General features: G+C 54.7%; 1 protein-coding gene across 6 annotated transcripts; it reads left to right on the forward strand.

Annotated features, from left to right (window-relative positions):
- Positions 1–62: 62 nt before the first annotated feature.
- Positions 63–12822, forward strand: abcc10 (ATP-binding cassette, sub-family C (CFTR/MRP), member 10). Of its 6 annotated transcripts, none has more exons than XM_052083205.1 (24): positions 63–83; positions 1372–1577; positions 1664–1950; positions 2786–3453; positions 4535–4873; positions 4945–5172; positions 5320–5476; positions 5552–5688; positions 5778–5857; positions 6404–6575; positions 7298–7396; positions 7463–7652; positions 7801–7878; positions 7965–8162; positions 8327–8465; positions 8872–9043; positions 9791–10134; positions 10550–10719; positions 10811–10971; positions 11054–11307; positions 11393–11538; positions 11610–11707; positions 11772–11884; positions 12266–12822. In XM_052083205.1, exons 2-24 carry the CDS (start codon positions 1402–1404, stop codon positions 12453–12455), a joined length of 4596 nt encoding a protein of 1531 aa, XP_051939165.1. In that variant the 5' UTR covers positions 63–83; positions 1372–1401; the 3' UTR covers positions 12456–12822. The 6 variants fall into 6 exon arrangements, with proteins under 6 accessions (XP_051939165.1, XP_051939169.1, XP_051939167.1 ...); XM_052083209.1 differs by having other exon boundaries at positions 2786–3330; XM_052083207.1 differs by having other exon boundaries at positions 70–228.
- The last annotated feature ends 274 nt before the right edge of the window (positions 12823–13096 follow it).

The raw sequence follows: 13096 nt of genomic DNA on the forward strand, positions 1-13096 counted from the left end.
TGATTAATTTTTATTTAATTCAGTGTACTTTTTTATTCCACGACCAATTTTGTTCAACTCTTTGTAGCTGCGAAACCTTTTGTGTACTTTTTGCACATTTGAAATTGATTTGAAAATCTCTCTCTCGCCCTCTCTCTCAAATGTCGCTAAGCGACGGGTAATGCTCTTATTGTACCTGTACTTTGATTTGATATTGTATTTGAATAAGTTGGTTGTTAAAGCTCCAAGGTGAGTAAGGTAATCGAAACTTCCTTTTGAATTGACTTATTTCCTCATGGTAGCAAACATTGTTAGCTTGGAGCTCCGCGTGTTGATTTTCGGAGTCCAACCGGTTTGGCACTTTTCCGGCATTCGTCCAATTTCTGAATCTGTTTATTCTTTAAGGTAAAGGCAAATACATGTTTGCTAACATAACACGAACACGTTGTTGCCTCGCTTCAAAACGTCGATACACACTCCAGTTTCTTCAATGCGGATGAACGCAAATCTAGTTTATGCTCGTCAATTATCAACAAATATTTCAAATAATGGCATTAACAGCCAGATTAGATGCGTCGGAAAATAAATTGAAACACAAGTGCACGAAAATAGCAATATGTCATGAGCTACCGATTATTCGTGTTCAGAATCCAAATTGCAATACAGGGAAACCGCTTCCCGAGACCTTTCGTCGTTTTAGCTTGGCTGTTTAAGCAATGTGTTGATGTCTTGATCCAGAATGCGTGCTTTGTGAACTGTACCATGTCTCTCTTTTTATTTTTGTCACTTTGTGGACTTGGCTGCTGCCTGTCTTGTCCCTGACTTTGTGGACTCCAGAAAATTGAATTAAGTGACAAAAGCTCTTTGAAAACAGCAGATGATGTGCATCAAAATCGTTAGTCAAGTCAAGAGTATTTATAGAGTACTTTCAAACAGCCATTGCTGCATACAAAGTGCTGTACATGGAGCGATTTAACATGCACAATAAACAGTAAGACAAATCGGTAATAAAGGCGGTAGAAAGCACCAAACAGTAAAATCAAGAACAAATCTAAGTCATGCTGAGTCAAACGCCAAATAATACAAGTGAGTTTTGAGGAGGGCTTTGAAGATGGGCAGCGAGGAGGCTTGCCGAATGTTATCGGCTTTGCCGATAGAACCAAAACTACACAAGAACAACCAGGATTGAGATCTAGTTCAATAATAAAGGGCAAAGTACATAGAGGTGCAACAATTAATCGATTGGTTGGCATCTGATCGTTGATCCAATCATGATTTTGGCAAACGATTAATCTTGTAGAGAGCTTGTGTTTAGTTGAACATTGAGCAAATATTTGGTATTTAAGCCTCTCGACAGCTTCGCAACTTTTTTCTTTTCCATTCCCTTCGTAGATTAAAGTTGTGGGCCAGTTAAAGGGCTGCATGGGGGGCTACGAGCCCACGGCGCTGCTGGCTGAGTTTTGCCACACCGACCAGCGTCGACCGTTCCCTTTGTGGCAGGACGGACACGTGGGCGTCTGTTTCAACCAGCTGGTCCTCGGCGTCCTGCCCCACATCGTCATGGCCGCCGTGGCTGCCTTCTACATGGGCGCGGGCAGGTAAGCAAACACGGGGCTCATCTCGTTTCTCTGTCAAGCACCACAATCATCTACATGTACATTGATTCGAAATGTTCACGTGACAGGTGCCAGCCCGCATGGGTGGCGCCCCCCTGCGGCCGGACGCTCCGCCTTCTGTCGTCGGCACTGGCTTCTGCGCTGTTCGCCGCCGACGCGGCACTGGCGCTCGCGTCTGGGCGTCCTGACATGTATCCGGATGTCCTTGCCGGTGGCTTTGGCACCCTGGCCTGGCTGGTCCAGGTGGGGGCCGTGGCCGCCCTCCCGCGGTGGACGCGGGGGCCTCTGCCGCTCAGCCTGTCCGTGCTCCCCAGCATCCCAAACCTCGTCTTCACCGTGGTCATCTACCTCCAAAGTATGGAATTTTGCCCATGAGTTAATTTTTTTCATTCATTTTTTAAAATCGAAAAAAGTAAATGGGTGCATCTGATGCACATGTATTTATGAACAATACAGTTTGTGACCTGCGTAAAAGTGAAAAATTGAAATACAATGTCATCAGATGACTTTTTTCCAGAGGAGAAAAAGTTGTGTATGATCCGCAGATTTTCACCCAAATTCCTGGCCAATTATTGCAATGAAATCATCACACAATGAGAAGGAATCAAATTTTATGTGGCTTTTGAGTACATACGCAATTACGGAAAGGGCGGGTCTCAAAATTTGCGGAAATAAGATTCCAATAATAGGTGTGCAAGTATAAAAAGTGCCTCTTATTTTCAAATATCGAATCGAATGGTTTTATAGATGAAACATTATTCTTACCAATTATTTGATTGAAAAACATCTCAAAAATAATATTTGGGGACTTTTGAGTAAATATGTAATTTAACATTTATTTATATCTTTAGCCAGCCAAGGAACTGAACAGAAACTTAAAATAATTTCCAGGTCAAAATTGTTTTTCAAAGAATGTAAAAGCACCCAATTTGATGAATTGTGAGATTTTGTTGAATTGATCTTCCAAAAATGAATAATTTGTGACATTTGAGTAAATTAATGGGGGCGGGGCAAGGGGGGCGGGGTCGGTCAAATAATTTCTAGCATGTGACGAAAGAAATGTGCATGATGTGCTTCTATTTAGTATTTTTTCGAAAAAAATTTTGCGAGAATGATCTTTTGTTGTTTTCTTTTTTTTTTTTTTTTTACAAAGACATCCATGTCCTCAAATTGGCATTTGCAATGCGCAGGAAGCGTCCCGGCGACGTCAAGCGGAGCCCTCCAGTCGGCCCGCTTCGTTCTGGCCGCCGTCCGGATGCTCCCCGTGCCGCTGTATCTCGTGGGGACGGCTCTGGCGCCCGCGGCGCCCCTCCAAGACGAGGACGCTGCGCCTCTGCTTCCCGAGGAGGACACGGGCGAAATGGTGGCGGAGGACGGCAGCGGGTGCTTCTCCCGCCTTTTCTACCTGTGGCTGACGCCCCTCCTGCGGCGGGGCCGGCGCGGCGAGCTGGACCGGCCAGCCCGCGTCTACCACCTGCCCCGCGACCTGCGCGCGGCCGTCATCCGCCGCCGCTTCCGCCGCAGCTGGGCCACCTGCCGCCGGGGGGCGTCGCCCGAGCCCCGCCCCCGGCCCGTCGGCCCCGACTTTGCCGAGGAACTGCCCGAGCTGGACGGCGACGTGAGCCTGTTGCGTGTCCTGCACGTGGCCTTCGGGGGGCGCTACTATGCCCTGGGCGCGTTGAAGCTGGTGGTCAACATGCTGCGCTTCTGCGGGCCGCTGCTGCTCAGTCTCCTGGTGAGCTTCATGGAGGAGCGGGACGCCGCGCTCAGCCGCGGCGCCTGGTGTTGCGCCGCCCTCTTCGCTAGCTCCCTCCTCTGCGCCGTCCTCCAAAATGTCTTCGCCTTCCAGGTGTCCAAGGTAGGATTTTTGGAAAACGGCTCGCTCTCGAAGACAAGAATCGAGAGAAGCCCGGCGCAAACCGCTCGGGCCCGATCCATTAATTGGCTGTCACGATTTTGGCCAATTTTTCTTTCCACACGAGTGCAACCGAAAAAAAAGAGAATGACATTTTTGCCGCCGGTTCGCTCCAGTTCTGTCGTTCAAAAAGGACCTCGCCTTGTAAATAGAGGTGCGACTTCAATCGGTTGATCGACAACCCCATTGATTATCACATTGCAATCGATTCATCTTGGAGAGACCTTGTTTGATTTCAAATATTGTACTCTGCAATTGGCTTAAAAAAGAAACCCATCTCGGTTAACCAAAACATTTCTAACAAATCGGCCTTTCATTGATCTGTGTGATTTTTTTTCTTCCCAAGCAAATCAGTTCACTTTTGTTTAAACGTGATGAGCATAATTCATTCATTCATCTTCCGAGCCGCTTGATCCTCACTAGGGTCGCGGGGGGTGCTGGAGCCCATCCCAGCTGTCTTTGGGCAGTAGGCGGGGGACAGCCTGAATCGGTTGCCAGCCAATCGCAGGGCACACAGAGACGAACAACCATCCACGCTCACACTCACACCCAGGGACAATTTAGAGTGTTCAATCAGCCTGCCATGCATATTTTTGGAATGTGGGAGGAAACCGGAGCACCCGGAGAAAACCCACGCAGGCCCGGGGAGAACATGCAAACTCCACACACGGAGGCCGGAGCTGGAATTGAACCCGGTACCTCTGCACTGTGAAGCCCACGTTCTAACCACTGGACTACCGGGCCGCCCTGTGATGAGCATAATATATTATGAAATCCTAGAAAATGAAAAATACCCAAATGTGGTCTCTAAAGTGAACTCAAACACCGACGGGAGTGTGTCGAAGTGTGCCTTTAACTCCTTCACTCCCAAAGACGTTTTGAAACGTCTTTTCAGACTTGTTCGCGAATTGGCTGCTGCCGAACGAGTGAAGCGGCGCGTTGGAGCGAGTGCGTCAGCGTGTTCCATTCTCCTTGCCAGTGTTCTCACGTAGCAACCTTGGCTTTGTTGTCGCCCCCGCTTTAGGTGGCGCTGTCGGCCCGCGCCGCCCTGGTGTCGGCCATTTACGCCAAGGCGCTGCGGGTGGGCGGCGCCGGTCTGGCCCGCTTGGCCTTGGGGGAGGTGGTCAACCTGATGAGCGCCGACACGGACCGCGTGGTCAACTTCTTCAACAGCTTCCACGAGCTGTGGAGCCTCCCCTTCCAGCTGGCCATCGCCCTCTACCTGCTTTACCTGCAGGTGGGCGTGGCCTTCCTGGGCGGGCTGGGCCTGGCCCTGCTGCTGGTCCCCTTCAACAAGTTCTTGGCGTCGCGCATCGTCCGCAACAACCGGCGCATGCTGCGCTACAAGGACGCCCGCGTCAAGGTGAGCTCCAGGCCGCTTCGACCCGGATGGCCTCGGATTTGGTCATCGACGGGCGTTTGTGGCGCTTCCAGCTGATGACGGAGCTCCTGCTGGGCATCCGGGTCATCAAGCTCTGCGGCTGGGAGGCCCACTTTGCCCGCAAGGTGCGGCGATGTCGCGGCGGCGAGCTGTCGCACCTCAAGGCAGTCAAGTACCTGGACGCCATGTGCGTGTACACGTGGGCGGCGCTGCCCGTGCTCATCTCCATCCTCACCTTCCTTACCTACGTGCTCCTGGGACACCAGCTTACCGCCGCCAAGGCAAGCGCGTCAACGCCACCGCCGCGAGAATACCGCACGCGGCCGGGCTTTGCCTTTGTCCGCGTGTCTCGGCTCGATGCCTTTATTGCCGTGCGGGAACGCGCCCGGCCGCCCGCCCGCCATTGACGGGAGCCACTCCCCCTGCAGGTCTTCACCACGTTGGCTCTGGTGGGCATGCTGATCGTCCCTCTCAACGCCTTCCCGTGGGTGCTGAACGGCATCCTGGAGGCCAAGGTGTCGCTGGAGCGCATCCAGGGCTTCCTCGGAGTCGGCAACCGCAATCTGCAGGACTACTACGCCCTGGGTAGGCCCCGCCTCTCGCCCGACAGCGCCGCTTTCAGGCGGTGCGATGACGTCATCGAATGTTCCCTTCCCGCAGTGTGGCCTGAAGACAACCGGACGGCGGTCCTGTTGGACCGGGCCGCGTTCAGCTGGCAGGGACCCGCCAAAGCGCAAGACGGCGCCCCCTCCGGACACGCGCTGCTCCTGCACAATCTCAATCTCAACATCAAGAAGGTGCCCCGGCCGTAAATCATCCGAGCGGCCGCTCGGCTCCGTCGCCCACGGCATGACCGCCGCGACGCCCCCGCGCGGGTGTTTTTCAGGGCAGCCTGACCGTGGTGGTCGGGAAGGTGGGTTGCGGCAAGAGCTCCCTGCTGGCCGCCATCGCCGGGGAACTCCACAGGTAAAACGCCAACGCAAAATCCGGGAAAACGTTTGCATCCGGTTAACTCGTTCACTCCCAAAGACGGCTTTAAACGTCTTTTCAGACTCGGTCTACAATCGGCTGGGGCAGAATGAGTTCAATGCGCAGCGGGATTTCACGGCCGTTCCGCAGTATGTTAGCGCCCTCTGTTGGTGAGGGACTCGACAACCGACCCGTTACGGGCGGAAGAAGTAAGCTGGATGGGAATAGCCGCTGTCCCCGAAGGAAATAAAAATCTGACCGATAAATAAGATATCAATATTTTTATTTCTTTCATCATCGGTCCGCTTATTTTTCAAAAGGAGTTCCCATTATTATGATTTTTTAATCGCGGTGAGACCTTATTTCCCCATTTCGAGGACCCTCCCCCACGTTTTTTCTTGAAGAACCAACTCGCCCTCCAACACGAGTCAGATGGAATTGCTTTACTTCGAATATGTTTGTTTTTCGAAATCAGACGATTTAAAGCAGCAGCGCGGCGACGCTTTGAAAGGACCTGACGCGTGCGCTGCGCTTCCCGGGCAGGCACGGCGGCCTGGTGTACGTGGCGGATGACGAGCGCGGCCTGGCCCTGGCGGCGCAGGAGCCGTGGATCCAGCGCGCCTCCGTGCGCGACAACATCCTGTTCGGCAAAAGCTACGACGCGGCTTTCTACCGGGCCGTGGTGGAGGCCTGCGCTCTGGCCGACGACCTCGCCGTACGTCGCTCGCCTCATTTGCGAACTATTCATCGATTGATTTTTTTTTTTTTCCTCTCTTCACCTTCCCTGAATGTGACCACCTTTCCCCTATTTTCCATGAAAAAAAAAGACCGTATACTATATGTTCATGTTCAACATGGGACAACCCCCCCCCCCCCCATTCCCTAAATGGCGACATTTTTGCAGATTCCAACATGCCCGACAAAAATTTGGAGACGTTTTGTTTTCCAAATGGAACTCATCCCTCCACATTTCTCCACTTATTACATTATTCTTCAAGCTATTCCAACTTCAAAAGGTTTAGATCTTTTGCAATGAAAATTTTTTTTTCCACCTTCCCAAAACTTCTTTTCAAGAATTGCCTCGAATTGAGACATTTGACAAATTTGACGGAATCCGTCCACATTGCGGAGCCATTCCGACCCATGAACACGTCAATGCGAATGTTTTTGGGTCTCATTTAAAGCATCTGAAATTGAAACCGTTCACTTCAAACCCCCCCCCCCCCCCAAAAAAAGCCCAAAACAAAACATTTGTCAGTATTCCACATTTTCCATGACAAGGTTCCAAAAAGAATGCAGACATTTAAAAAAAAAACCAAACCCTTTTTTTTTTTTTTTTTTTTTGCGCGTCTCCACTTCCAACTTGAAACTGTTCAACTCGCATCCCGAAAACAATTTTCACAACGTCGTGCTTTTCATTCCAAATTGTTCTGCTAGATTTTGCCAGACGGCGACGCCACGGAAGTGGGCGAGAACGGATTCACGCTGAGCGGAGGCCAGAAAGCCCGGCTGGCCCTCGCCAGGGCCGTTTACATGGTGAGAGGCGTGCCGGGGGGCGGGGGGGCCGGCGGCCGGCTCCCTCCTGACGTTTGGCTTGCGCAGGACAAAGACGTCTACCTCCTGGATGACCCGCTGGCGGCGGTGGACGCCCAGGTGGCCCGGCACCTGGTGCGCAGGTGCGTCCTGGAGCTGCTGGCGGGAAAGACCAGGATCCTTTGCACGCACCGCGTGGAGCTGGTGGAGGCCGCCGACCTGGTGGTCCTCATGGACAACGGCACCGTCGTCAACGCCGGTAAATTGACCGTGAAGCGCCCGCGTCAAACAAAAGACAAATGATATCAACGGCGCAACGGTCATCCTGTCAAAATACGATTCCCCGAAATATGAAGCGCTAAAGTGCGGGCCCCGGCCGCTTTACCGGCTCTCGCGGTCGTCTTCAGGCTCGCCGGCGGAAATCCTTCCTTTGCTCGAAGCTGAACCAAGCGGCTGCCGTGCGGAGCACCAGCGCAACGAAAAAGGTACGGAAAGCGATCATCCATCCATGATGCTTTGTCCGATTGTTTTGTTTCATTGTGACGCCGCCGCGTTTTTGTACGAGCGGTAGAAGGCGAGGGAGAGGAGGAGGAGGAGGCGGAGCGGACGGTCTTGAACGAGCTTCGTCGGGACGTTGACGACGGCGACCGTTTGGGCTTGGAGAAGAAGCAGGCGGGAGGCCTCTCGTGGAAGGTGTACCGGGCCTACTGGACGGCGGTGGGCGGGGCTTTGGCCGCCTCCATTCTGATGTCGCTACTCGCCATGCAAGGTGGGTGGTCCGCTGCGCCGCTCTGCTCTCGGCCCAATCAATGTTTAGCTGCCCCCCTTTTTTTTTTTTTTTTTTTGAAGTAATGCGAACATTTTAAAAAATCCAATAGGTCTCCTGTCTACGATTTTTAAAAAGTGCGTGTGGTGCTCGTGATTGTGCCGCAGCCTCCAAGACGGCGTCGGACTGGTGGCTGTCTCACTGGATCTCGGAGCTGAAGAGCAACTCCACCGCCGGGAGCAACCGTTCCCACTGCGGCCCCCCGCCCTCGCCTTGCCTGCTGATGTTCTCAACGGGGAGTGTCATGTGAGCGCAGTTGAGGGCTTTTTGGGGTGGAGGGGGGGGGGGTGTCTTGAATTCTTCCGCATGTCTCATAAGGTGGGTGGCGGGTGCGTCGTGAATGTTTTGAAACTGCGGCCACACAAAATGCTTCTTGGTGGCTTCAATAGCTGCCCAGGAGAATACTTGGGGTGTCCGGGTAAGCAAATGGAGCGCACCTTTGCGGGGCTAATAGACAACTAATGCAACATCACATGAATGGCCAATTATATTTGAGAACCGATGAGTCGCATCGAGACCTTGTCGAATTTGCAGTTGTCCAAATCCTTTGAATTTCAGCCTCTCAACAGTAAATGTGCAACTTAAGACCCCACAACCGAAAAAGTTGAGTCGGGATGTGTGTCCCCCCCCCCCCCCCCACCCCCACCCCCAGGTCCACTTTGTCGCCGGAGCCGAGCGGTGAGGTGCGCTTCTACTTGGCGGTCTATGGCGCCATAGCGGGGGCCAACAGCATCTTTGCCGCCATGCGAGCCTTCCTCTTCGCCTACGGCGCTCTCCGCGCCGCCGCCGCCGTCCACGACCGACTCCTGGATCGCGTCGTCAAGGTGACCACAAGCCGTTAGCTCGTTCGACTGCCATCGCGCCGTTTTTGCTGACGTGTCCATTGACCAAGTACAGTTTTCAAAGGGGAAAGGTAAAAGATCGGATGTGAAATTGCGGGCGGTCAAGCGCCGCGGTGGCTAAAAGTGGCCGAGTAGGCGGGTGCTAAGCCATGATGTCCAAACTGTGCCTCGCGGGCCGCAGTTGGCCCGCGGGTTTGTTTATATTGGCCCGCAGCAAATTCTGAAAATATAGTTGAATACGGCCCGCACGCGAACTCCTTAGTTTCAACACTAGATGGAGCCAGCGACGGAAAAGGCGCTTCTCCGCTGAACAAAATTAAGCAAAGAAAAACATTGACCACGAGTCACCAGAAATTGCGGCGCCAAAGAACGAAAGATAGCGAGTGAGTGCGGAAGATTTCAAATGAATATTTCTTCAAAGAAATCAAAGGGAAGCGTGTCTGTTGAAGATTTTGCCGTGATGAGGCGTAATGGCCGTCGGCACGATGAGACCAAGCATCGGAGCTACGCGTCGTACACAGGTGCCGTACGAGCATCACCTCGAGTTTGCTTATTTTTCTGTATTTGGCCCTCACCAAAAAAAAACCCTGCCCAAGTCGTCAAATAAGTAACTCGCAAAACCCGGAAGTGGACGCGACAGGTCCACTGGAGCGGAAGCCTGCGCAGGCAGCGTGGTGGGAAAAGTGCAGGCGCCGTCACCCGGGTTGACGGCGCGACCGGTGCCCGCAGGCCACGGTGAGCTTCTTCGACACGACGCCGCCGGGCCGCGTCCTCAACCGCTTCTCGTCGGACGTGTACGGCGTGGACGACAGCTTGCCCTTCGCGCTCAACATCCTGCTGGCCGACGTCTTCGCTCTGCTGGGCACGCTGGCCGTGGTGACGTTGGCGCTGCCCTGGCTGCTGCTGGCGCTGCCGCCCCTGGCGCTGCTCTACTTGCGCACGCAGGCCTTCTACCGCCACACCTCCCGCGAGCTCAAGCGGCTGTGCAGCGTCACGCTCTCGCCCATCTACTCGCACTTCTCCGAGACGCTGGCCGGCCTCGCCACCATTCGGGCCGGTCGCAACTGCGCCAGGTAAGCGGAAAGCAAAGCGCGCGCGCTCGCCCGGCTGACCGACGGCGGCCACATCGATCGCGTTGGTGCCATTTTGGCATTGCAAAATTTTCAATTTTATTTTGTGATTTCCTCACTTGATTGTCTGTTTTGATGCATTAGTTTCCATTTTCGGAGTTTCATTGAAGTCATCGTTCATTTTTTCGGAGGCAGACGTGAACGCCTCTCGAGTCGAACGGAAGCAGCGTCGCTCCATCTAGTGGCTGCATTGTACATTGCGCCTTGTCATCCAGTGTGTCCGATATCGGGAAAAAAAGAGAAAATCGGCCATTCGTTGAAGGTGCGCCTCATAATCCAGTGCGCCTTCTCGCGCGGAAAATACGATAGCTTTAAAGGAGAAAAAAGACTCGATCGGATGTTTGTCGTTTTGTGCCAGGTTTGAGGAGGAAAGCGTGCGGCGCTTGGACGAGAACCAGCGCTGCTTGTTCCTCAGCAACGCCGCCACGCAGTGGCTGGACATCCGTCTGCAGCTGATCGGCGTCGTGGTGGTGACCGGCCTCGCCGCCGCCGCCGTCCTGCAGCGGCGCTTCCGCGAGGTCGACCCGGGTGAGGCGCCGATGGCGATCGCCCCGATGATCTTGTCGCCGGGCGACCGCCGAACAGCGTTGTGACATCACCGCCCGCGCTTGGCTTTCAGGCCTGGTGGGTTTGGCGCTGTCGTACGCGCTGTCGCTCACCTCGCTGCTGTCGGGCCTCATCTTCGCCTTCACGCAGACCGAGATGCAGCTGGTGAGCGTGGAGCGAGCCCACGAATACTCCAGCTGCCTCCCGGCCGAACCTCAGCAACAGAGCCCGCAGGTAGGCGGGCGGGGGGGCCGCCGCTGGGGCCGGCGCTGGCGCTCGCGGCTTCAGCGTTCGCTCTTCTGCTCCTTCTTTTCAGCCGCCGCCGTCGTGGCCCCGCTGCGGAAGCGTGGAGTTCCGCCGTGTGGTCTTGGTCTACAGGGAAGGTCTTCCCAAGGCCTTGGACGACGTGAGCTTGGCGGTGCGAGGCGGCGAGAAAGTGGGCATCGTAGGCCGCACGGGCTCGGGCAAGTCGTCCCTGTTTGCCGCACTCTTCCGCACGGCGGAGGTGAATGGCGGCCGGATCCTCCTGGATGGGCTGGACGTCGCCGGCGTGGGCCTGCGCCAGCTCAGGTGACCTTTCGCGCCGCGCAAATCGCCAGGAAAACGTCTCGCGGTCACCGTGCGGCTCGCCCGCCGACGGCGCCTCCTCCTCCAGGTCCAGGCTGGCCATCGTTCCTCAGGACCCCTTCGTGTTCAGCGGGACCGTTCGAGAGAATCTGGACCCCTGCGGGCGGCACCGGGACCGGCAGCTTCTGGAGGTCCTGAACCAGTGTCACCTTGGGCCGGCGGTCGACGCCATGGGTGAGGCGCCGGACCGGCTTCCGCCCGGGGAGAATCTTCTTCTCCGAACGCTTTCCGCTCGCGTGCCGCAGGCGGGCTGGATGCCGAGCTTCTGCACCGGGGCCGGACCTTTTCTCTGGGCCAGCGGCAGCTGCTGTGTCTGGCCCGAGCGCTGCTCACGGAGGCCCAGGTCAGGTGCCGACCTTTGAGCCGCCGGCGCTCGTCGCCGGCTCTGACGGCGAGATTCTGCACAGGTTCTGTGTGTGGACGAAGCCACGGCCAGCGTGGACCGCCAGACGGACCGACTGCTGCAGAAGACCATCGCCGAGCGCTTCCGTCACCGCACGGTCCTCACTATCGCGCATAGGTCTGTCTCTGTGTGTGTGTGTGTGTGTGTGTGTGTGTGTGTGTGTGTGTGTCTGGTTTAACACAAGCATTGGGACACGCTCAGGAAGCGCAATAAAGAGTTTAGATGGGAGCACTCGGGAAAGCTTTGGGGCAAAATTATTGGGACACTCAGGTCGGGACAGAGGAAAATGTGGACGCACGCACACCCGCAGGATTTGAAAAGGTCGCCGAATGGAAGAAAATGTCAACGGCGTGAATGATAAGTGAAAAGTTAATACCTCTACGGAAGATGGCGAGAAAGAAAATATTGGGACCATTAGGGGAGGTGAAAAATGACAGACTTGCTTGTCTGAGTACTCAAATGTGGACGTGTGCGTGTGTGTGTGCGTGCGCACGCCAGGATCAACACCGTCATGGACTGCGACCGCGTGCTGGTGATGCACGCCGGGAAGGTGGTGGACTTCGACACGCCGGCGGCGCTCCGCCGGAAGGACGGCTCGCTGTTCCGGCGACTCCTCGGCGGGGAGGCCGACCGCGACGCTTCGACGCCAGCCGGAGAACAGACGCCGTCGCCGGACGTTCACGTTTGAAGGAGGACCGAAGTGTTTGTGCCCCGAAGTTTTTTTATGAACTCCTTCGCTCCCAAAGACGTTTTGAAACGTCTTTTCAGACTCGGTCCAGAATCGGCTGCTACTGAATGGGTTCATTGTGGCACGAGGACAACAACGTTTCAGTTTTCTGTTCTATTGCTGATATTCGCCACGGGGGAAAAAAAATAAAAATCATCATCTTAGGGTAAATTTGGCGCAATGTAACGACGCTTTGCGGTCCTGAGAGGATGTTCCAACATGCGATGTAATTTGTCATCATTTTGGCTGCTCACCGCGACGAAACCGGTCGGGGCGAGGAAGGAGGAAACGGCTAAAAATAAACACAAACGTGACATTTGGTCTGAAAGCGCTCGGCCACGAGTGTTTTCCTCAGCGCGATTTTGTCACGCCGCGGCTTCTCGCCAGCGGCCGCTTTCCCTTGTTTTCGGGGCGTCGCGTTTTTTGCGTGCACGAAACAAAACGCAACCCGAGCGCAGGAAATCACATTGGATGGCTCGAGGCAGATCGCGCGGTGGCATTTCGATCCATTTTCAAATTTTTTCTCTTTTCAGTGCGGGTCGCCCTGCCGGCGGATGAGTCGGTTTGTTCGACGAGAGGGCGGCGTTCGTGCCGGCAGGTGG

This window comes from Hippocampus zosterae, chromosome 13 (genome assembly GCF_025434085.1).
Source record: "Hippocampus zosterae strain Florida chromosome 13, ASM2543408v3, whole genome shotgun sequence".
NCBI classification, from domain to species: Eukaryota; Metazoa; Chordata; class Actinopteri; order Syngnathiformes; family Syngnathidae; genus Hippocampus; species Hippocampus zosterae.